Genomic DNA, 22,270 nt, shown 5'->3' with positions numbered 1-22,270 from the left:
CCTCAGTTGAAAATGCAGAAATCACCGGTCTTCTGTGTCACTCGCGCTGGGAGTTGGAGACTGGAGCTGCTCCTATTCAGCCATCTTCAACACTAATTCTTAATTGAAAATAATGACATCCATAGAATACATCCTGGTGTTGGCCAACATGAAGTTTACTTAATATTAGTATTTCTTATTTGCTTAACCATTCATCCTTCCTAAAATTCAATGACAACAATGATTTGACTTTATAAGGTGAAGTCTTTTATGTAATTCCCTAGAGATAACTTTTTCAAATACAAAGCATTTATACCAGCAAGGAAATTATAAAAACATATATAAAGTATACTGAAGGATGTGATTTAAAGGCTATCTGTATATGTAGATGCGTTTAACCTTAGAAAGTACATATACACATCAAAACACTTTCACCATTCAGATGCCATTACTTTCTTTTACTTACATTACAAAGTAAACAGCAGCTGCATAAACGTTGTTCTATTATGTATTAACTGAAAAAAATGGATACTCCACAAAAAGATTTTGAAGACACATGGAGTGGAATGTGCCCGCATTAAGAGCAGAGCTTTTACAGGACCGCCTGATCCAGCCGGCTCCCAGCGACCACTGAAAACAGCTGCTACCCTCAGAACGACAAGATGGTCTTGTTAATGATTTCACTAGACTCTCGAATCTCATTCTCCTTGACCACCAGCACAGGCGAAACCTGATGATGTCACCATGGGTTGGCTTGGCCAGAAGTGGATAATCTTGAAGTCGTAGACACACCTTCGAAGCATCGCAATCTTTGGTTTCTTTAATAACAATAGCAATTAATAATTCTTTTCCTCACAGGCACAGTGGCTCACGCCTGTAATCCCAACACTTTGGGAGGCCGAGGCGGGTGCATCACCTGAGGTCAGGAGTTGGAGACCAGCCTGGCCAACATGGTGAAACCCTGTCTCTACTAAAAATACAAAAATTAGCCGGGCATAGTGTTGCGCACCTGTAATCCCAGCTACTCAGGAGGCTGAGGCAGGAGAATTGCCACAACCCAGGAGGCAGAGGTTGCAGTGAGCCAAGATCACACCACTGAATCCAGGGCAACCAGAGTGAACCTCTGACTAAATACACACATATATGCATACATACATACACACATACATACAGTAATTCTTCTCCTCTTACAGCAGTTACAGCATCAGAAGGTAGCTTCATGGGTTAATTTCTCAAGAGAATACCCATTTTTTTCTGCATTTTCAGAAAGATTTTCTTCTAAAACCTCAAGGGCTGTGATGCCCACTCAGCAGCCTAGTGGATTGCCACTGTATGTAGACCCATGCTCGTCTGGATTAATGGTCAGCATTATGCCATTGTCCCACAGCACTGCAGACACGGAGTATCAGCCTCCAGAAAAGGCCTTTCCAAGGAGGACTATATCAGGTCTGACATTTTCATGATCAACAGCCAGCCATCTACCGGTTCTGGCTAATCCTATCTGTATTTCATCAGCAATGAACAGAACCAAGCTGGGAGCACGAGATGGGATGAGGGTAAGTTAATATACCACAAAGTTTACTGTTTTTATGGAGATTCAGCTGGTCTGTTCCTTCCTTCCTCCCTCCCTTCCTTCCTTCCTTCCTTCCTCCCTCCCTCCCTCCCTCCCTCCCTCCCTCCCTTTCTTTCTTTCTTTCTTTCTTTCTTTCTTTCTTTCTTTCTTTCTTTCTTTCTTTTCCTTTCATGTATGTATGTATTTATTTATTTGACAGTCTTGCTCTGTCAAAGTGAGGCTTCATTGTCACTCCATGCCAGGTTTGTCTGGAGTTCAGCATCAAGTTCCATGTTATTAGTCCCATCTGTATTAGCAATCATCTTGACACCCTGGGCTAACATTATCCTGTTAGGAGAACTGGCTTAACAAATATTAGACAGACAACAAGAATGGAGCTCAAAGATCATAATACCAAAATAAGCAGCATTGTTTTATTTTATTTTATTTTATTTTATTTTATTTTATTTTTATTTCAATGGATTCTTGCTCTGTCTCCCAGGCTGAAGTGCGGTGGCATGATCCTGGCTCAAAGCAACCTCCATCTCCCAGGTTAAAGTGATTCTCCTGCCTCAGCCTCCCGTGTATCTGGGATTACAGTTGCTCACCACCATGCCTGGCTAATTTTTGTATTTTCAGTAGAGATGAGGTTTCACCATGTTGGCCAGGCTGGTCTCCCACTCCTGACCTCAAGTGATCTGCCCTCCTTGGCATCCCAAAGTGCTGGGATTACAGGCGTGAGCCACCACACCCAGCTATAATTAGCAATAGTATAACAAATTTAGTTTGTACAATGGTTTTGAACCAAGATCCCAAGCCTAGGGGCCACCAGCTAAACAAATCAAAAGACTGTGGGGGAAGTGAATGAGACCTCTTGTAGTCTTTGAGTAGCATTTTAGGACTCAGTTGAATTGAATTAGAGTGCCAACTCTGTAAAAAGGACCACTAGCTGAAGTAAAGGATTTGGGGTAGGATTCTGTCAAGTGAAAAATATAGACATTCAGGGGTAAGAGTCTCATTATGATATGAAGACTTATTCTGATGTCTTTGGAAAAGCTGTCTACAGTGTGGAAATATCATCTCCTCACCCTGATTTGTCATTTGAATGTCTCTGGTTTGGCACTGGACAGGCACTGGACAGTTTGGTGAACTTTCTGTGTGGTCCATACATCAGACACAAGACTTGTTTCTTAAAATTTATGCACTTTTATCTTATAGGACTTGTAAATCAAATATAAAATCCTAAGCCCCCTGCCCCCAACCATCTGAATGGACTTCCTCCTAAGCTAGGGCTCTTTTAAAATTTAACCTGAGAGACGATTTCATGCCATGACAGGAAGTGGGGGTCAGGCATGCCTCATTATACCTCTCTGGCATCAGCATCAACACAGATTTGTTGGATCACCAGGACTTGCGGATCTTGAGGTCAGGAGATGGAGACCATCCTGGCTGACACAGTGAAACCTGGTCTCTACTAAAAATACAAAAAATTAGCTGGGCGTGGTGGCATGTGCCTGTAGTATCAGCTACTCAGGAGGCTCAGGCAAGAGAATTGCTTGAACCTGGGAGCCAGAGGCTGCACTGAGCGGAGGAGCCACTGCACTGTAGCCTGGCGACATAGCGAAACTCCGTCTCAAAAAACATGAAACAAACAAACAAAAAAGTTACAAACTATTCTCTCTGAAGCATAGTACCTGAAGGCTTCATCTGCAAATAAGAACTTAAAAAAAAAACTAAGAACGACTCACTTCACATAATCAACTTTCACAGTGGTTAAAGCAGAGTCCCTTTTATCAATACACAAAAATTCTCCTTTGTGATCCATTCATTTTACTGCTGTTGACTTTATTGCTTATGCTTTCAGACAGAGACACTCTCCTTTGACCAAACTTGAGTCAGACTCCTCTGAGTCCTGTTTCTGACTAGGTTCCAACCTCAAGTTCTGTCCTTCATCCAGGGACTCTGCCTATTTAGCTTGTTTCAGCAAAAATCCTGTCAAGTCAGTTTAGCCAGAATCCCCCTGCCCCTGAGGTTTCCTCCAAGTAATTTCCCATCTTCTGACTCCCTGCTCCCACTCTTTGACTACAAATCCCCACTTGTCCTTGGTGGAGTTGAAGTCGATCCCAATATCAGTCTCCCACCACAAGACCCCATTGCAGTGGTCCCTGTACCTATCACAGTAGTCTCCGCTCTGAGTAAAATCGTCCTTATGATCTTTTTTTATTTTCAGAGACAAAGTCTCACTCTGTCACTCAGGCTGGAGTACAGTGACCCAATCCTAGCTCACTGCAGCCTCAAACTCCAGAGCCCAAGCAATCTTCCTGCCCTAGCCTCCTGACGAGCTGGGACTACAGGTAGACACCACCACACCCAGGTTTTGTTTTTTTTTTAATTCTCTACAGACCCAGGAACTTGATATGCCCGTCTAATTTTTGTATTTTTTGTAGAGACGGGGTTTCGCCACGTTGCCCAGATTGGTCTTGAATTCCTGGGCTCAACCAATCCTCTTGCTTTGGGCTCCCAAAGCGCTGGGGTTACAGGCATGAGCCACTGCAGCCGGCCCTTCCTTATAGTCTTTAATAAGTGCAATAAATAGTTGTTTGCTTTAACATTTCCCTGTGTCTTCAATCTCCTGAAGTTTTATATGCCTGACATTTCCTTACTCCACCAAATATAAAAATTCCTTTCTTTTCCTGGGTGCAGTGGCTTACCCCTATAATCCCAGCACGTTGGGTCGCCAAGGCAGGCAGATCACCTCAGGTCAGCAGTTTGAGATCAGCCTGGCCAACATGGCAAAACTCCATCTCTACTAATTTTGTACTAGAAGTACAAAAATTAGCCGGGTGTGGTGGTATGCACCTGCAGCCCCAGCTACTCAGGAGGCTGAGGAGGAGAATCGCTTGAAACTGGGGGGCAGAGGTTACAGTGAGCTGAGATCATGCCAGTGCACTCCAGCCTGGGAGACAAAGCGAGACTGTTTCAAAAAAAAGAAAAAAAAAAAAACCTTTCATATACTTTGGAGTTATCACACCATTGTATCCTTGCCTCCAGTGTGGTGTTTGAGAGATCCGATAAAGTTTTAAATATTTTTCCTTTGTAAGTAACCTGCTATTTCTCTCAGATCATTTTAAAAATATTTTTTCTTTATCTTTCACAGTTTTTCATTTCACTGTTCCTGTGTGTGTGTATGATGATCCCTTTAAATCTTAAGACATTTGTCTAAATCTGAGAAATTCTCACTCATTACCTGTTTAAGCACAGTCTCCTTTTTAATGACTATATTCTCTTCTTATAAGGCTACTATTAGATATGTTTTGACATTTATTCTTCGATCCTCTCTATTAATTTTCTTTGATTTACTTCTTCTCTATCCATTACCAATTACTTTAATGAATTCTTTAGACTCATTTCCTCAGCTCAGTAATTGCTTTTTCAACTACGTCAGTTTTAATATCCAACCTATTCCAATGAGTTATGTATTTGAGCAGTTAATATTTTCATATCCAATCTATCCAATCGGTTTTCTTTTTATTTATTTATTTGAGACAGAGTCTTGCTCTTTCGACCAGGCTGGAGTGCAGTGACTCAATCTTGGCTCACTGCACCTCTGTCTCCTCCAGAGTCCAAGCAATTTTCCTGCCTCAGCCCCTTGAGTAGCTGGGACCACAGGCATGTGACACTATGTCAGGTGAATTTTTGTATTTTTAGTAGAGGGAGAGTTTCACCATGTTGGCCAGGCTGGTCTCAAACTCCTGATCTCAGGTCAGCCGCCTGCCTCAACCTGTCAAAGTGCTGGGATTACAGGAGTGAGCCACTGTGCCCGGCCTTTTATTTATTTATTTATTTATTTATTTATTTATTTATTTATTTATTTATTTTTAGACAGCTTCACTGTTGTTGCCCAGGCTGAAGTGCAATGGTGTGATCTCACATCACTGCAACCTCCACCTCCCAGGTTCAAGTGATTCTCTTGCCCCAGCCTCTTGAGTAGCTGGGGTTACAGGTGTGCACCATGACACCCAGCTAATTTTGTATTTTTAGTAGAAATGGGGTTTCACCATGTTGACCAGGCTGGTCTCAAACTCCTGACCTCAGGGGATCCTCCCGCCTCGGTCTTCCAAAGTACTGGGATTACAGGTGTGAGCCACGGCGCCTGGCCTGTGCGATTGTTTTTCTATATAACTCTTTGTTCCTGGGAGGATGTGTCAGCCCAGACACTCCACTTGAGTTTCAGGGCTTCTGGATTGATAGGTCATAGGATGCGAAGCCTCTAGAGCTGAGCTGAGCCAATTCTTCTTTCCAGCCCCTAGCCTATGAGCCTCTACAGAAGCTTACAGAATTTCTACCTTACAGTGTGAAGGGAGTCTACGGGTGAGTGATACTGGTTGTAATTGCGTAGCTCATAGGGCAGAGGGAGAGGTAGGAAAGGAATACTCAGTTACTGGCCAGCTTTGATGAGTCTGCACTTTTTCTAGGAGCTTTCCAAGCCCACTATTCCATAATGTTATCACGCCACTTTGGGCTAGCACTGGGCCAGCCCTGCCAAGTATCTGCTCTGTACGTTTACAGAACAGGTAATAGCCTTCCAGAAAACAAGGAGAAAACAAGAATGCAACTTAGAAAGCTCCCCCTGGGCTGATCCTCCATCTGTGGCCTCTGACCTTTTCCCACTCGAAGACATGTCATCCCCCAGTGGGACCAAACCATCAAGGGTTTTGTTACTGGGAACTGTTCTGAACTCCCAAATAGCTGGGATTTCAGGCACCCACCACCAACCTCTAGTAGAGACGGGGTTTCACCCTGTTGGCCATGCTGGTCTCAAACTCCCGACCTCAGGTGATCCACCTGTCTCAGCCTCTCAAAGTGCTCAGATTACAGGTGTGAGCCACAGTGCCTGGCCTTTTTTTTTTTTTTTTTTTTTTTAAAGACAGTTTCAGTATTGTTGCCCAGGCTGAAGTGCAACGGTGTGAACTCACGTCACTGCAACATCTGCCTCCCAGGTTCAAGTGATTCTCCTGTCCCAACCTCCTGAGTAGCTGGGGTTACAGGTGTGCACCACCACACCGGGCTAATTTTTGTATTTTCAGTGGAGATGAGATTTCACCATTCTGGCCAGGCCAGTCTCAAACTTCTGACCTCAGGTGATCTGCCTGCCTCGGCCTCCCAAAGTGCTGGGGTTACAGGTGCAAGCCATGACGCCCGGCCCAGTCTTTCTGTTTTCTATCTCTGGAACTTCTTTTTCTTCTTCTTCTTTTTTTTTTTTTTTGAGACGGAGTGTCGCTCTGTTGCCCAGTTTGGAGTGCAGTGGCACGATCTCGGCTCACTGCAACCTCCACCTCCTAGGTCCAAGTGATTCTCCTGCTTCAGCACCGCTAGTAGCTAGGATTACAGGCACGTGCGACCATGCCCGGCTAATTTTTGTATTTTTAGTAGAGACGGGGTTTCACCACGTTGACCAGGCTGGTCTCAAACTTGTGACCTCAGGTGATCCACCCACCTCGGCCTCCCAAAGTACTGGGATTACAGGCATGAGCCAATGTGACCGGCCTATCCCTAGAACTTCTATTGGATGAACGTTGAAACTTCTGGGATCTATTCTCCATTTCCCTTATTATTTTCATTTCATACTTTCTATTTCGTAATGCTTTTCTGCTATACAGTGAAGTAGTGCCATGCCTGAACACATTTTTTCATTGGGTTGTTCCAGTTTCTCTTATTGATATGCAAAAGCTTTGTTGTATGTTAGAGATGGTTACTGTTAATTTATTGTGGATCCTTTACCATTTTCCCCAAAATTTGCCTTTTTAAACAGTTGTTTATGGTGTCTTTTGAATTAGATGATAGTTTAAATTTACATCTTTAACTATGTCAGATTCATTGTTTATAGCGTTGGTGTAATGTCAGGAAGTGCCTATGCCAACTCAAGATGTCTTACATGGTAATATTTTCCTAAATTTTCATCTAGTTCTTTATGACTTCACATTTTCACATTTAAGTCACTGAATTTTTAGAATTTATTATTTTATGTGGTTCAAAGTAAGGATTTAATCTTCATTTTTTCAAATGGATAGACACTTGTCAAGCAATCATTTATTATACAACCCATCATCTTTTGCCCCTATTTGGAAATGCATGCTGAAGTTTGCATATAGATTAGTCTGTTTCTTAACCTTCTATTTTGTTTCACTAATAAATGTTTCTGTGTGTATTCATTTTTGATTCCTGCTGTAATGAATTTTCAATAGCTTAGACAACGCTGGGCACGGTTGCTCACGCCTGTAATCCCAGCACTTTGGGAGGCTGAGATCGGTGGATTGCTTGAGGTCAAGAGTTCAAGACCAGCCTGGCCAACATGGCGAAACTCCCCCTCTACCAAAAATACAAAAATTTGCCGGATGTGGTGGCACGCACCTGAAATCCCAGCTACTCAGGAGGCGGAGACAGGAGAATCACTTGAACCCGGGAGGTGGAGGTTGCAGTGAGCTGAGATCACCCCACTGCACTCCAGCTTGGGCAACACAAGTCAGACGGCATCTCAAAATGCATATATGTGTGTGTGTGTGTGTGTGTGTGTGTGTGTGTGTGTATATGACAATCTTTGGAAAAGAAGAATAAGGTGGGAAGAATGGCTCTACCGTATTTCAATACTTCTTATGGAAATCAAGACTGTGTAGTGTTGGGAGAAGAATAGACACACAGATCACTGGAACAAAATAGAGAACCTAGAAATAGCCCATACTGATTTTTTACAAAGAGACAAAAAGAAGGAAGGATCATCTGCTTAACAAATGGTGCTGGAGCAGTTTCATATCCATAGCCCAGGAAAAAAAAAAAAAAGAAAAAGAAGAAAAACAAACAAACAAACAAACAAACAAACAAAAAAAGACCTAATCTTCAAACCTTTATACAAAAAAACAAACAAACAAAAAAAAAAAAACAAAAAAAACTCAAGTGGATCATAGACTTAAATCTAAAATATAAAACTAAAAAAACCTTTACAAGAAAGCATAGGAGAAACGTCTGAGATCTAGGGCATAGTGAACAGTTCAAAAAGCATAATCCATAAGGAAAAAAAATTAGATTTAATCCAATTTAAAACTTTGGCTCTGCAAGAAATATTGTTTAAAATGATGAATAAAAGGGTATGACCTGGGGGAAATGTTTGCAAGCCACATATCCAAGAAAGGACTCACATCCAGAATATATAATGAATATGTAAACTACTCTCAAAACTCAACGGTAGACTGAGCGTGGTGGCTCAGGCTTGTAATCCCAGCACGTTGAAAGGTCGAGGTGAACAGAGGGCAGATCCCTGGAGGCCAGGAATTCGAGAACAGCCTGGGCAACATGGCAAAAAAACCATCTCTACTGAAAATACAAAAGTTAGATAGGCGTGATGATGCCTGCCTGTAATCCCAGCTACTTGGGAGGCTGAGGCATGAGAATCGCCTGAACCTGGGAGGCGGAGGTTGAAGTGAGCCAAGATCATGCCACTGCACTCCAGCCTGGGTAACAGAGTGAGACTGTCTCTAGAAAAATAATAATAATAAAAAAAACTCATTGGTAAAAAATATAAACAAATAATCCAACTAGAAAATCATGAAAAGATGTGAACATACATTTCACTGAAGAGGAAATAAACAAATAAGCACATGAAAAGATATTCAACATTCATTTGCTTCGTTAGATACAAATTAAGACCATGATGAGGTATCACTACACACTTATTACAATAGCTAAAATAAAAGACATAGTGACAACACCAAATGGTGACAAGGATGCAGAGAAACTGGACATCTCATTAAGTGCTGCTGGGAAGGTAAAATCTTACAGCCACTCTGGAAGGCAGTTTAGTAGTTTCTTATAAAGCTGAACATGCAATGACCATACAATTCAACAATTACACTTCAGAGAAATTAAAATTTATGCCCACCCAGAAACTTGTACATAATTGTTCATAGCAGCTTAACTTGTAATAGCCAGTAGCTGGAAATAATCAATATATCCTATAATAAGCAAATGGTAGAACTGTGGTACATCCATACCATGTAATACCACTCAATAATAAAAATGAACTATTGACTGGGCCCAGTGGCTTACACATGAAATGCCAGCACTTTGGGAAGCTGAGGCAGGCAGACTACAATGTCAGGAGTTCGAGACCAGCCTTGCCAATATGTTGAAACCCCATCTCTACTACTAATACAAAAGTTACCAGGGTGTGGTGATGCACGCCTGTAGTCTCAGCTACTCGGGAGGCTGAGGCACGATAGTCACTTGATCCTGGCAGGTGGAGGTTGCAGTGAGCCGAGATCATGCCACTGCACTACAGCCTGGGTGACAGAGCGAGAATCTGTCTCAACAACAAGAACAGCAACAATGAACTATTGATACACAAGTATTAATATCTTGGAGGAATCTCCATGGAATTATGCTGAGTGGCATAAGCCCCAAAAACGTTATATACTATAAAATTTCATTTGTACAGCATTGTAGAAAAGACAAAATTGTGGAAATGAAAAAGTGTTTAGTGGTTGCCAGGGGTTAGGAATGGTGGATGGGAGGAGAGTGAGTATTACTAAAAATGAGTAGTAGCACAAGGGATAGCATTGTGGTGATGGAAATGTTCTGTACCTTTTTTTTTTTTTTTTTTTTCTGAGAGGGATTCTCACTCTGTCACCTAGGCTGGAGTCCAGTGGCACGATCTCGGCTCACTGCAACATCTGCCTCCCAGGTTCAAGTGATTCTCCTGTCTCAGTCTCCCATGTAGCTAGGACTACAGGCACCCACCACCTCACCTAGTTAATTTTTGTATTTTTAGTAGAGATGGGGTTTCTCTGTGTTGGCCAGTCTGGTCTCAAACTCCTGACCTCAAGTGATCCGCCCACCTTGCCCTCCCAAAATGCTGGGATTACAAGCATGAACCACTGCACTCGGCCATGTTCTGCACATCAGAACATTTTCACTGAATATAGATGCCATTACATTCTCTTACTTATGTTACAAAGCAAAAGGCAGGTTCAAAAACGTTGTTCTATCATGTATCAAGTGAAAAAAACATGTATTTTTGTATCAACTGAAAAACACATATATTCCACAAAAAGATTTTGAAGACACATGGGAGTGGAATGTGCCTGCATTAAGAGCAGAGGACCACCTGTCTCCAGCTGGCTCCCAGGGACCACTGAAAACAGCTGCTACCCTCAGAATGACAAGATGGTCTCCTGAATGATTTCATTGGACTCTCGAATCTCATCCTCCTTGACCACCAGCAGAGGCGAAACCTGATGATGTCACCAGGGGTTGGCTTGGCCAGAAGTCCATAATCTCGAAGTCGTAGACATACCTTCCAAGCATCACAATCTTTGTTTTCTTGAATAACAATAGCATTTAGTAATTCTTTTCCTCCCCGGCACAGTGGCTCACGCCTGTAATCCCAACATTGTGGGAGGCCGAGGCAGGTGCATCATCTGCGTTCTGGAGTTCGAATCAACTGACCAACATGGCGAAACCCCGTTTCTACTAAAAATGCAAAAATTAGCTGGAAATAGGGGCACATGACTATAATCCCAGCTACTTAGGAGGCTGAGGCAGGAGAATCGCTTCAACCCAGGAGGCGGAAGTTGCAGTGAGCCAAGATCGCGCCATTGCACTCCAGCCTGGGCAACCAGAGTGAACCTCTTACTCTAAATAAATAAACAAATAAACAACATAATCATTTTCCTTTTACGGCAGTCACAACATCAGAAGGTAGCTTCATGGGTTCATTTCTCAAGATAATACCCTTGAGATAAAAACCTTGCATTTTCAACAAGGTTTTCTTCTTTTAAAACCTCAAGGGCTGTGATGGCCACTCAGCAACCTAGTGGATTGCCACCATATGTGGACCCATGTTCCCCTGGCTTAATGGTCAGCATTATGTTATCGTCCCACAGCACCGCAGACACAGAGTATCAGCCCCCGGAAAGGGCCTTTCTGATCAACAGCCAGCCATCTACCAGTTCTGGCCAATCCTATCTGAATTTCATCAACAATGAACAGAACTAAGCTGGGAGCACAAGATGGGATGAGAGTAAGTTAAAAATACCACAAAGCGTACTGTTCTTATGGAGATTCAGCTGGTCCTCTCCTTTCCTCTCCTTTTCTTTCTTTCCTGTATTCATTTATTTGACAGTCTTGCTCTGTCACCCAAGCTGGAGTGCAGTGGTGTGATCTCAGCTCAATGCAACCTCCGCTTCCCGGGTTCAAATCATTGAGTGAGCCCAAGAGGTCAAGACCAACCTGGGAAACATAGCAAAAGGCAGGGTGGTGCACGCCTGTAGTCCCAAGGCCGAGGCAGGAGGATCGCTTGAGCCCAGGAGGTAGAGACCAGCCTGGACAACATAGCAAAACTATCTCTACTAGAAAAATTAAAAATATTAGTGGGGACGGGATGGTGTGAGCCTGTAGTCCCGAGGCCAAGGCAGGAGGATTGCTTGAGCCCAGGAGGTCGAGGCCAGCTTGGACAACATAGCAAAATCTCATTTCTACTAACAACAAGAACAATAACAATAAAAAATAGCATGAGCAGGGTGGCTCACCCCTGTAGGTCCGAGGCCAAAGTGGGAGTATTGCTTGAGCCCAGGAGGTTGATACCAGCCTGACCAACATAGTGAAAGCCTGTCTCTCCTAAAATAAATAAATAAATAAATAAATAAATAAATAAATAAATAAATAATTAAAATGAATAGGGCCAAATGGCACACGCCTGTAATCCTGAGGCCGAGGGGAAAATATCACTTGAGTCCAGGAGATTGAGGCCAGCCTGGGCAACATGTCGAAAGTCGGTATCTACTAAAAATAAATAAATAAATTTTAAAAAGTGTGGGCAGGGTGGCACATACCTGTAGTCCCGAGGCCATGGTGGAAGGATCTCTGAGCCCAGGAGGGGTTGAGGCCAGCCTGGTCAACATAGCGAAACCCGGTTTCTACTAAAAAAAAAAAGAAAGAAAAAAAAAAAAAAAAAAAAAAAGCGTGGGCAGGGTGGTGCATGCCTGTAGTCTCAAGGCTGCGGTGGGAGGATCCCTTGAGCCCAGGACGTTGAGGCCAGCCTGGCCAACATAAGGAAACGGTCTCTATTAAAAAATTAAAAAACAAAAAATATTAGTGGGGGTGGGGGTGGTTCACGCCTCTAGTCCCGAGAAGGAGGCAGGAGGATTGGCCAAGGCGGATGTAACCAATACTACAATCACATCCCATAAGTAAGTACATTTTCCTCTCTCCAAGGCTACAGGTAAAGGATGGTAATTGTGCACACCACACTTAGATTGCCTTTCAAAAATGTAATCAGAGGTTGGAGGGCCTTGAACTGACTTTTTCAGTTGCAACAGATATAGAAGCCACTGAAGAATGAACATCACGACTAAGTACAGCAAAGCTCTCTGCAAATGTGCTTGTTTGAAAAACATTGTGTCTTTCAAGTAGAAAAATCACAGATCCGACAATTTTTTTCTTCTCTCTATTCAGACTAGAATACAGATGTTTAACTCAAGATCCAGGGACAGTCTTCAGAGAGATCAAAATCTCCTGACGGCACCTGAGGACCACCCACTGTGTCGCAGTGGCAACAAAGTGTGGCTGGAGGAGGAGACAATATTATGCAATGTCACTGCCCAAGGATGATGGACCAATCAGGGCAGTTAGTGAACTCCATCTGGCCAATCAGAAGTCAGAAGTATAGGTGGAACAAGCGAAGCTGATGTGGCTTCCTTTAGTCCAGCCTCCAGGGACAGAACCTTCTCAGAGTTAGGGTGGAGACTCTGATCTTCCCGCCTAAAGCATCCCCAGGGATTGGCTACTAAGTTCAGAGTGTGCATGCTCTTGTCTTTCTGTTTCTGTTCTTCCGCAGAGTACGCATGCTCTGATATTCTCTTACGATTCTTCCAAAATTTGAGTAAGCATTCGCGATTTTCTTTTTCCATTCTTTCTACCCCTCCCCTCCTCCACGGTGCATTTGTTATCTAGTTTTAATAAGGAGTGTGTATGAGGCAGGTCGCCATCTCAAATCCTTCCTGTCAGTTTCTAACTTTTTCAGGTATGGGATTTTTCCTGGAAACCCTGTAATAACTTAAGAAAGTTGGGCCGGGCATGGTGGCTCACGCTTGTAATCCCTGCACTTTTGGAGGCCACAGCTGGTGGATCACTTGAACCCACGAGGCAGCGGTTGCAGTGAACCAAGATCACGCCACTGCACTCTAGCCTGGGCAACAGAGCAAGACCCTGTCTCCAAAAAAAACAAAAAAACAAAAACAAACAAACAAAAAACTCACTGAAATCTTTCCTCCCAGGCTCAAGTGATCTTCCCACCTAGACCTTGAGACTACAGGTGCACACCACCTGGCTTCTGCTAAGGTTTTTTTTTGTTTGGATTTTTTAGTAGACATGGTTTCACTATGTTGACCAGGCTGGTCTCAAGCTCCTGGGCTCAAGCAATTTGCCCAACTTGGCCTCCCAAAGTGCTGGGATGGTACAGGCCTGCTCCACCACCCCCAGCTAATTTTTTGTATTTTTTTGTCGACACGAGGTTTTGCTATTTTTCCCAGCCTGGCCTCGACCCCCTGGGCTGAAGCGATCTGCATGCCTCGGTCTCCCAATGAGATGGGATTACAGGCGTGAGCCACTGCTCCTGGCTGAGTGCTGCATCTTGAAACGCCCCACATTCTCTCTAAGTGTTGGTGGGCTCTTGTAGTCTCAGAAGTTCTAGCTCTCTTCCTTCTAATAATTTACAAATCACCCAGTAATAGCCTCTGAACCAGTTCATATTAGCGATGCCCATTTCTCTTCAACAGAACAGAACCCCCCATCCCTCTGCCTGATCAGATCCATCACCAGAGAGACCATGTTATCTCTGGGACTCACTTCCCTTCCTTTATTTATTCGGTGGGGGTGTCAGAACGCCCCCACTCAATACAATTACACAGTCACGTCCCTGCCTCCCCAAGAAGGGTCTAGGTAAGCCTAGCCCGAGGGAAAGTACTGACAACATTAGCTAAACCCTTCTCAAAGACTCAAGGCTGCTTTGCCCTAAGGAAACCTGTTATCCCCAATCAATACTTCTTCCAGAGATCGCTGGTTCCCTGTTGTCATCTGATTTCTCCCCATGTCCTTACTCAGGGACTGATACGCCCCTGATGGAGAAATGCAGCACCTGATTCCAGGTGACTGAGTGTGGCCAGCCGTCACTGATTTCTCCCTCCACAGGACCAAAGGTCCTGCACCTGGAAAGTCTCAGGCAGTTTCTCTTGCAGGTCAGACTACTCCCAGTGCCATGAACAGCAACGACACCTTTGCAAGGAGACCTAATGTTGGTGCTCAAATACCAGAGAAGATACAAAAGGTGAGGTGACCTGGAGAGAGTACAGTAGTGGCCCAGGGGACAGTGTGGGGTGACCAGGTTTCTGAGGAGGGAAGGACAGAGATACTGGGGACAAGGAGCAGGGTCTTGGGGGAGATCTGGACTCTTGGGAGCCTCCCACCCTTGCTCTGTCATCACCTAGCATCCTTGGAGACAAGTCTGTGACAGTACACTGTATTTGGGGACTCTTATTCAGGAAGGTGGGAGGAGAGTCAGCCAGCAGCATTAAAGCCCTACTGTGTGGCAGGGGAGAAGCTAGGGTAGGTCCCCGATGTTGTCTCAGTTAGCCATGGCATCAACCAGGACGGATTATCATCTCCACTTCCCAGACCCAGCACACAGGAAGCGGCTCCAGCTGAATGGCAGACATGCCTAGCTGAGTCACCGCCAGAATTTCTTTGTTTTCTTTTTCTAGGCCTTTGATGATATTGCCAAATACTTCTCTAAGAAAGAGTGGGGAAAGATGAAATACTCGGAGAAAATCATCTCTGTGTATATGAAGAGAAAGTATGAGGCCATGACTAAACTAGGTAACAGAAAGTTCTAGGTACAGATAAGACTAGGGACACATGAGCATCCCTTTTCCTGCTTTGGCTACTTCTTAGGCTGCAGAAAGTACCCCACATCTTCCTTTTGTGCAGGGAAAAATCGCGAGGCAGCTTCTGGGTGTTCTGCTCTTCCGTATCCTGTCAGGGCTGAGGGCAGGAACTGGTCACAGTGGAGCTCATATCTGGATCCTGCACGTTTCTCTCCCATAGGCGTCTTTTCTGATGAGCCCAACTGTCTCTGTGGCATCCTGGCAACCCCCAACCCCCACCCCAGACACACCCAGCCTACCTTCTCTCAGCTTGTCTCTCTCTCTCTCTTTGAGTCAGAGTCTCAGTCTGTCACCTAGGCTAGAGTGCAGTAGTGCTATCATAGCTCACTGCAGCCTTGAATTACTGGCCTCAAGCAATCCTCCCGCCTTAGCCTCCCAAAGTGCTGGTACTACAGACATGAACCACCATACCAGGCCTAAGCTTGTCCCTTAAGTAATAAACATTTTGCTTCTTTCTAGGTTTCAGGGTCACCCTCCCATCTTCCATGCGTAATAAACGGGCCACAGACTTCCAGAGGAATGATATTGATAATGACTGTAACCACGGGAATCAGGGTGAGTAGATGGGAAGGGGCTGGAAAGAGTCTCCTGAAGCCCAACTGCTTTTCAGCTCAGCTATCTGGGAAAGATCCTCAGGCATTTGTTCCCTCATACACACAAGTGCTGAGTGAAAAAAAATCGCATGCAGAAAGTTAACTATAGAGGCCATTCATATAAATTTTTAAAACATGCAAAACAAGAATATATATTTTTATGGATAATAAGTAAATGGTAAATGTATACAAACATGAATGTGAATAAAAAGCCATCAAATTAAGGTGACTGACTGTAAGTGGAGGAGGGAGGGGGGGCAGAGATTGGTGAGTGCTGCACAGACAGCTTCAGTCGTGACTTGTTGATAGTGTTTTGTTTGCTTTTGAGATGGAGTTTCGCTCTTGTCGCCCAGGCTGGAGTGCAATGAAGCAATCTCAGCTCACTCCAAATTTCACCTCCCGGATTCAAGTGATTCTCCTGCCTCGGCCTCCCGAGTAGCTTGGGTTACAGGCACCCGCCCCCATACCCAGCTAATCTTTTTATTTTTGGTGGAGATGGGGTTTCACCTTGTTGGCCAGGCTGGTCTCAAACTTCCTGACCTCAGGTGATCCACCTGCCTCAGCCTCCTAAAGTGCTGGGATTACAAGTATGAGCTACCATGCCTGGCCTGTTTGTAGTATTTCTAATATTTTGAATAAATAAATCAGACCTAATATATCTGTGGGGTAATGTTGAGATGCGACTGGACTCAATATTGTTTCCCATACTTTTCTGTGTGTTTGAAATATTTCCTTTTTAAAGGACATGTTGTTCTTCCTAAGCACTTTTAATGAATGAAAGGGCAGTTAAGAAAGTGTTACAAGTGAAAAAAAAAAAAAAAAAAAAAAAAGAAAGAAAATGTTAAAACTGTAGATCTGCCAAAAACTTCCAGAGTTTGTCTCATTAACAGCATGTAGATTGGATAGGTATCTTAGGAGTGAGGATGATGAACACACGATGTAATAAAGATGGCTGTTTTTCTGTATTTTATCAAAACCAAACAGTCTTCTCATTCCCAAACAACCCCGATTCTCCATGGTGAGCTTGGAAGTGAGTTTGAGAGAGTGATCCCTTATCCAACACACAGAGAGCTTTCCCACTTGTCAGTGACGAGAGATAACATAGGGTGAAAAAAAAAGACAGGTTCTTAGGTAGAGAGATTTGTGCATTTCAGGAATATAAAGGGGACATATGTGAGCTCATTTGCTCTGACAACACAATTGTAAAACAAGGTCAGAATGTCTAAACTGTCTTCAGTAGACCTATTACTCCCCAACTAAACAGGCCGGATTCTATAGTCTCCCACAATCACTATAAGAGATCTGAAAATCCAGTGCTTGAGTATCTGCCAAGTTTTTGACATTAAAGGAGTGTCTTTATACTGAAAATATTTCAGAGCCACTGGACTAAATCATCCATGGTTCATCACACATTGAACAACTTAATTGACATACCGTAAGATTCACCCATTTGAAGTGTACAGTGATTTTTAGTTGTTGTACATCTTAAGTGGATACAGTTCAGGTTCCCAACCAATCAATTTAATTATTTGGGAAAAAGTAAAATATATATAATGGAATAAGATGAGATTGTGTTGGGGTTTAGTTCCCACGTGATAAAAAATGAGATGGATAATTCTGAATTGATGCCACAGATAAATGCATCAACCATGACTAAACATAATTCAGAAGCAAATCTCAAATAACTCCTCAACGATGAGTGGACTCACAACCCTCCACTGCAGAATACCCTGATGTGACAGAAATCTCTGTAGAGTTTGGAAATCTTTACCAACAAAGAAAAATTCTGATGTATTCTCTTTCAGTTGAACGTCCTCAGCTTTCAACTTTCAGCAAGCTCCAGGGAATCTTCCCGAAGGTGAGTATCTCTCAGATCTAAAGGACCAGAGAACCTTTGTCTCTTCACGGATGTGAACCCTGGTAACAGTGGGAGAATATAAAAAACGCCCTCACTGCCTCCTTCTCCCCATGTCTATCACAACACCTGATGTAGCATCGACAGCTTGATAATACTAAGAGTTGTGATCCTTAATACTTCTTTTGTTTTCAAAGTGATGTCAGATACTATTTTAAGCAGTTCACATAGATTACTTTATTTAATCTTTAAGGAGACCTCTATGACATTGTTTCTATTATTATCTCCAAATAATAAAGAGTCACACACTTCGGTTGTCATCCATATAATAGCCATGTGAATTGGCGCAAATCTTCTAAGTTCTCTGAGCTCCAGATTCCTGGTCCATGCATTGGAAGTAAAGAATCATAGTTCATGTTATAGATCCTAGTTATCAGCAACATAATAATAAAATGAGGCTATTGGGGTACAGAGATGTTAAAGAATTTTCCTGAGGCACAGTGGCAGGGGTAGTCTAATTCAGAACTCCAAGCCATTTAACGCTCATTCACGTTTGCATTTGTTTATGAGATTTAGATGTTGCTCACTAGGGCTTTACCCCATAGGGCCTGCTGGTGCTTCTGTTTAGACACCCACTCTCGCAACAGGAAGGACCAGCTGACCTTTGCTCTGTAACTGGGGCCACTCACATGGCCTAAGAGTCCCTTTGACTGTTGACTCTTCCCTACTGTGAGCTCTTTGAGGGCCTTGTCTGCACCTGGGGCATCCGGGAAGCCCCAGTCCCAGCCCAGTGGATCCCTCGGAGGCCCCTGAATGAGTGATCCCACAAGTGCAGATTCAACTCTGGCTTAGAGGGTAAAGGAATGTGGGAGTTGGGTTGCCAGTGTGGAGACCGAATTCAAAGGAGGATCCAGAAAGGTATTCATTGTTATTATTATTACATCTGAACAATATTTACAAGCTCAGAGAGGACTTTCTCGTAGCCTATTTTACATGTATTGTTCTCTATTTCATAAGTGAGGGAGCTGAATAAAAAGTAGCTTAAGGACTGGGCGCGGTGGCTCACGACTGTAATTCCAGCACTTTAGGAGGCTGAGGCGGGCAGTTCACGAGGTCAAGTGATCGAGACCATCCTGGCCAACATGGTGAAACCTCATCTCTACTAAAAACACAGAATGTAGCGGGGCATAGTAGCGCCTGTCTGTAGTCCCAGATACTCTGGAGGCTGAGGGAGGAGAATTGCTTGAATGCAGGGGTTGGATGTTTCAGTGAGCCCAAGATGGCGCTAGTGCACTCCAGCCTGGCAAGAGAGTAAGACTGTGTCTCAAAAAAAAAAAAAAAAAAAAAAAAAAGAAGGTAGTTTGACATTGTTGGTCAGTGACACATCCCAATGCAAGTAGAATTGTTATGAGTACCACCTCACTTAATTCCACATTCAATGCTGGTGCCTTTGTAGGGTGGTATGTCATATCTGCTTTCTTTGCTGCCTACATTAATTTCAACAAACCATTTCTTTACCTCTCCCTTCCCTGTAGTCATCTCTCTACTCCATCTTTCCCAGCAGTGTTTTGTAGCCTCCCTATGTTTTTACATTTACTCTCCCAGGAGCTGTCTACAAGCTTATATGGGATGCCTTGTACTTTATAGAAGCTCTTCCTTTTGTAGACCTTGTGAATTCTTAGAATGCCATTTTTCTCCAAATCTCCTGTATACTAAACTCTCAATTACATGGAGATTTTTACTGTTTGCAAGAATATCAGTCTTAAAAGAGTGTGAAGATAACCATTCTAGCCCGGGCGACCCCATTCATTCAGGCCAATCCTTTCACTTCTAACTTGCCAAGTTTCTCCTAATTTAGGCATGTGTAACTCTCCCAGCGTTGTTGAGAACATTGATTAAGATAAATGCATGTGAAGACGCTGCGTAAGCTCAAAAGCACTATAGAAATGTGACTGATACTGTTTATCTGTGACCTTCATATTATAAAGATCATGCCCAAGAAGCCAGCACCAGCAGAAGAAGGAAATGACTCGAAGGGAGTGTCAGAAGCATCGGGTCCAAAAAATGATGGGAAACAGCTGTGCCCCCCGGGGAAAGCAAATGCCTCTGAGAAGACTAACAGATCTGGTAAGAGGAAACAGTTCGGGAACAACCCCTCTGGCTTCCCTGGCTATGTTCAGGTGTGGGGACTGGGTATGTGACATGGATCCCAGACAAGCCTGGGTCCAGGCTGGGCTGAGGAGCTTGCCCAACTCCAGATGAGATGATAGACATGACTTCCAGAGACAAAGACTGGAGTTGTCACCCATATAAAAAGCCACGTGACTTGGGGCAAGTCTTCCAAATTTTCTCAGTTCCAGATTCCTAGTCCATAAGATGGAAATAAAGAATCATAGTTCATAAATTGTTAGGAGGCATTAAATTAAATCTAGAAGCCTGATGACATGAAATGTGCTCAAGCGATTCTGTCTGTGATAACCCGGGATCATAGCTTACTCAGCTCAATGCCTGATACCCAATACAGGTGTACTTCAGAGATATGGCAGGTTCAGTTCCAGACCACTGCAACAAAGAGAGTCACACACATTTTTTTTTTGTTTGGTTTCACAGTGCATAAAAACATTATGTTTACACTACACTGTAGTGTACTAAGTGTGCAAGCGTTATGTGTAAAAAGGTACATACCTTAATTTTAAAATAATTCATTATTAAAAATGCTAACAATCTTCTGAACTTTCAGGGAGTCACACTCTTTTTGCTGGGGGAGGGTCTTGTCTCGGTGTTGATGGCTGCTGGCTGATCAAGGTGGTGGTTGCTGAAGGGTGGAGTGGCTGTGGCAGGTTCTTGAATACAACAATGAAATTTGCCACATCGATTAGCTCTCCCTTTCATGAAGCATATCTCTGTAGTATGTGATGCTATTGGATAGCATTTTACCCACATTAGAACTTCTTTCAAAGTTGGAGTGAATCCTCTCTAGCTATGAAAGTTTTAGATGGCATCTCCTTCCAATAGAAGGCTATTTTATCTACATTGAAAATCTGTTGTTTAGTGTAGCCACCTTTATCAGTGATCTTAGCTAGATCTTCTGGATAAGTTGCTGCAGCTTCTCCGTCAGGGTTTGCTGCTACACCTTGCACTTTTATGTTATGGGGATGGTTTCTTTCCTTAAACCTCATTAGCCAACCTCTGCTAGCTTCACACGTTTCTTCTGCAGTTACACCTCTCTCAGCTTTCACGGACTGTCTTCGAGTTTGGGTGTGCTCTGAATTAGAGTTTGGCTTAAGGGAATGTTGTGGCTGGTTTCATGTTCTATCCTGACCACTCAAACTTTCTCTGTTTCAGTAGTAAGGGAGTTTTGCTTTCTTATTCGTGTGTTCACTGGAGTATTAGTTATATTACTAATACTTTTCCTTTGCATTATATACTATTATTTCCTTCAAGAACTTTTCATTTGCACTCACAGCTTGTCTGTTTGGTGCAAGAGGCCAAGTTTTCAGCCTGTCTTGGCTTTCAGCACGCTTTCTCTCTAAGCTTAGCCATTTCTAGCTTCTGATTTAAAGTGAGAGACATGTGACTCTTCCTTTCATTTGAACACTTAGCAGCCATTGTAGGGTTGTTAATTGTCCTAATTTCAGTGTTGTTGTGTCTCAGGAAATAGGGAGGCCCAAGAAAAGGGGGAGAGGCAGGGAAGAGCTCATTGCTGGAGCAGTCAGAACACACACAACATTGGTCGATTAAGTTTGTCATCGTCTATGGGTGCAGTTCCTGTTATCTCCAAAACAATTGCACACAACAGGGTGATTATTGTCAATGATAACTCAATTGTACATTTAAAAAAACTAAAAGAGTGTAAATGGATTGTTTGTAACAGAAGGATAAATGGTTGAGGGGATGGAGACCCTATTTTCCATGATGTGATTATTACGCATGGCATACCTGTGTCAAAGCATCTTACATACCCCATAAGTATACACACCTACTGTGGACCCACAAAATAAAAAACAAAAATTATTTTAAAAGACTAGGCCGGGCGCGGTGGCTCAAGCCTGTAATCCCAGCACTTTGGGAGGCCGAGACGGGCGGATCACGAGGTCAGGAGATCGAGACCACTCTGGCAAACACGGTGAAAGCCCGTCTCTACTAAAAAATACAAAAAAACTAGCCGGGCGTGGTGGCGGCGCCTGTAGTCCCAGCTACTCGGGAGGCTGAGGCAGGAGAATGGCGTGAACCCAGGAGGCGGAGCTTGCAGTGAGCTGAGATCCGGCCACTGCACTCCAGCCTGGGTGACAGAGTGAGA

At 43.5% G+C, this 22,270-nt stretch overlaps 1 protein-coding gene and 2 pseudogenes across 1 annotated transcript; 1 reads left to right on the top strand and 2 right to left on the bottom strand.

Annotated features, from left to right (window-relative positions):
* Window positions 1-628: 628 nt before the first annotated feature.
* On the bottom strand, window positions 629-6,212 carry LOC111535295 (annotated as a pseudogene).
* Window positions 6,213-10,734: 4,522 nt separating this feature from the next.
* LOC111535296 lies at window positions 10,735-12,927 on the bottom strand (annotated as a pseudogene).
* A 486-nt stretch (window positions 12,928-13,413) lies between these two features.
* LOC113221749 (protein SSX3-like) lies at window positions 13,414-18,441 on the top strand. Its single transcript, XM_026451082.1, has 5 exons — window positions 13,414-13,463; window positions 14,818-14,906; window positions 15,340-15,454; window positions 15,982-16,077; window positions 17,921-18,441. The coding sequence occupies exons 2-5, from the start codon at window positions 14,838-14,840 to the stop codon at window positions 17,992-17,994; spliced, it is 354 nt and encodes a 117-aa protein (XP_026306867.1). The 5' UTR covers window positions 13,414-13,463; window positions 14,818-14,837; the 3' UTR covers window positions 17,995-18,441.
* Window positions 18,442-22,270: the final 3,829 nt, after the last annotated feature.

This window comes from Piliocolobus tephrosceles, chromosome 12 (assembly GCF_002776525.5).
Source record: "Piliocolobus tephrosceles isolate RC106 chromosome 12, ASM277652v3, whole genome shotgun sequence".
Classification (NCBI taxonomy): Eukaryota; Metazoa; Chordata; class Mammalia; order Primates; family Cercopithecidae; genus Piliocolobus; species Piliocolobus tephrosceles.
Note: the sequence above shows the minus strand (reverse complement) of the source record. Positions and strands in the feature narration are given on the sequence as shown.

Coding starts and splice junctions, on each gene's coding strand:
- LOC113221749 (XM_026451082.1), top strand. CDS start 14,838: ATGAACAGCAACGACACCTTTGCAAGGAGACCTAATGTTGGTGCTCAA. Junction 15,455..15,981: donor TGAGGCCATGACTAAACTAG/GTAACAGAAAGT, acceptor GCTTCTTTCTAG/GTTTCAGGGTCACCCTCCCA. Junction 16,078..17,920: donor CTGTAACCACGGGAATCAGG/GTGAGTAGATGG, acceptor ATTCTCTTTCAG/TTGAACGTCCTCAGCTTTCA.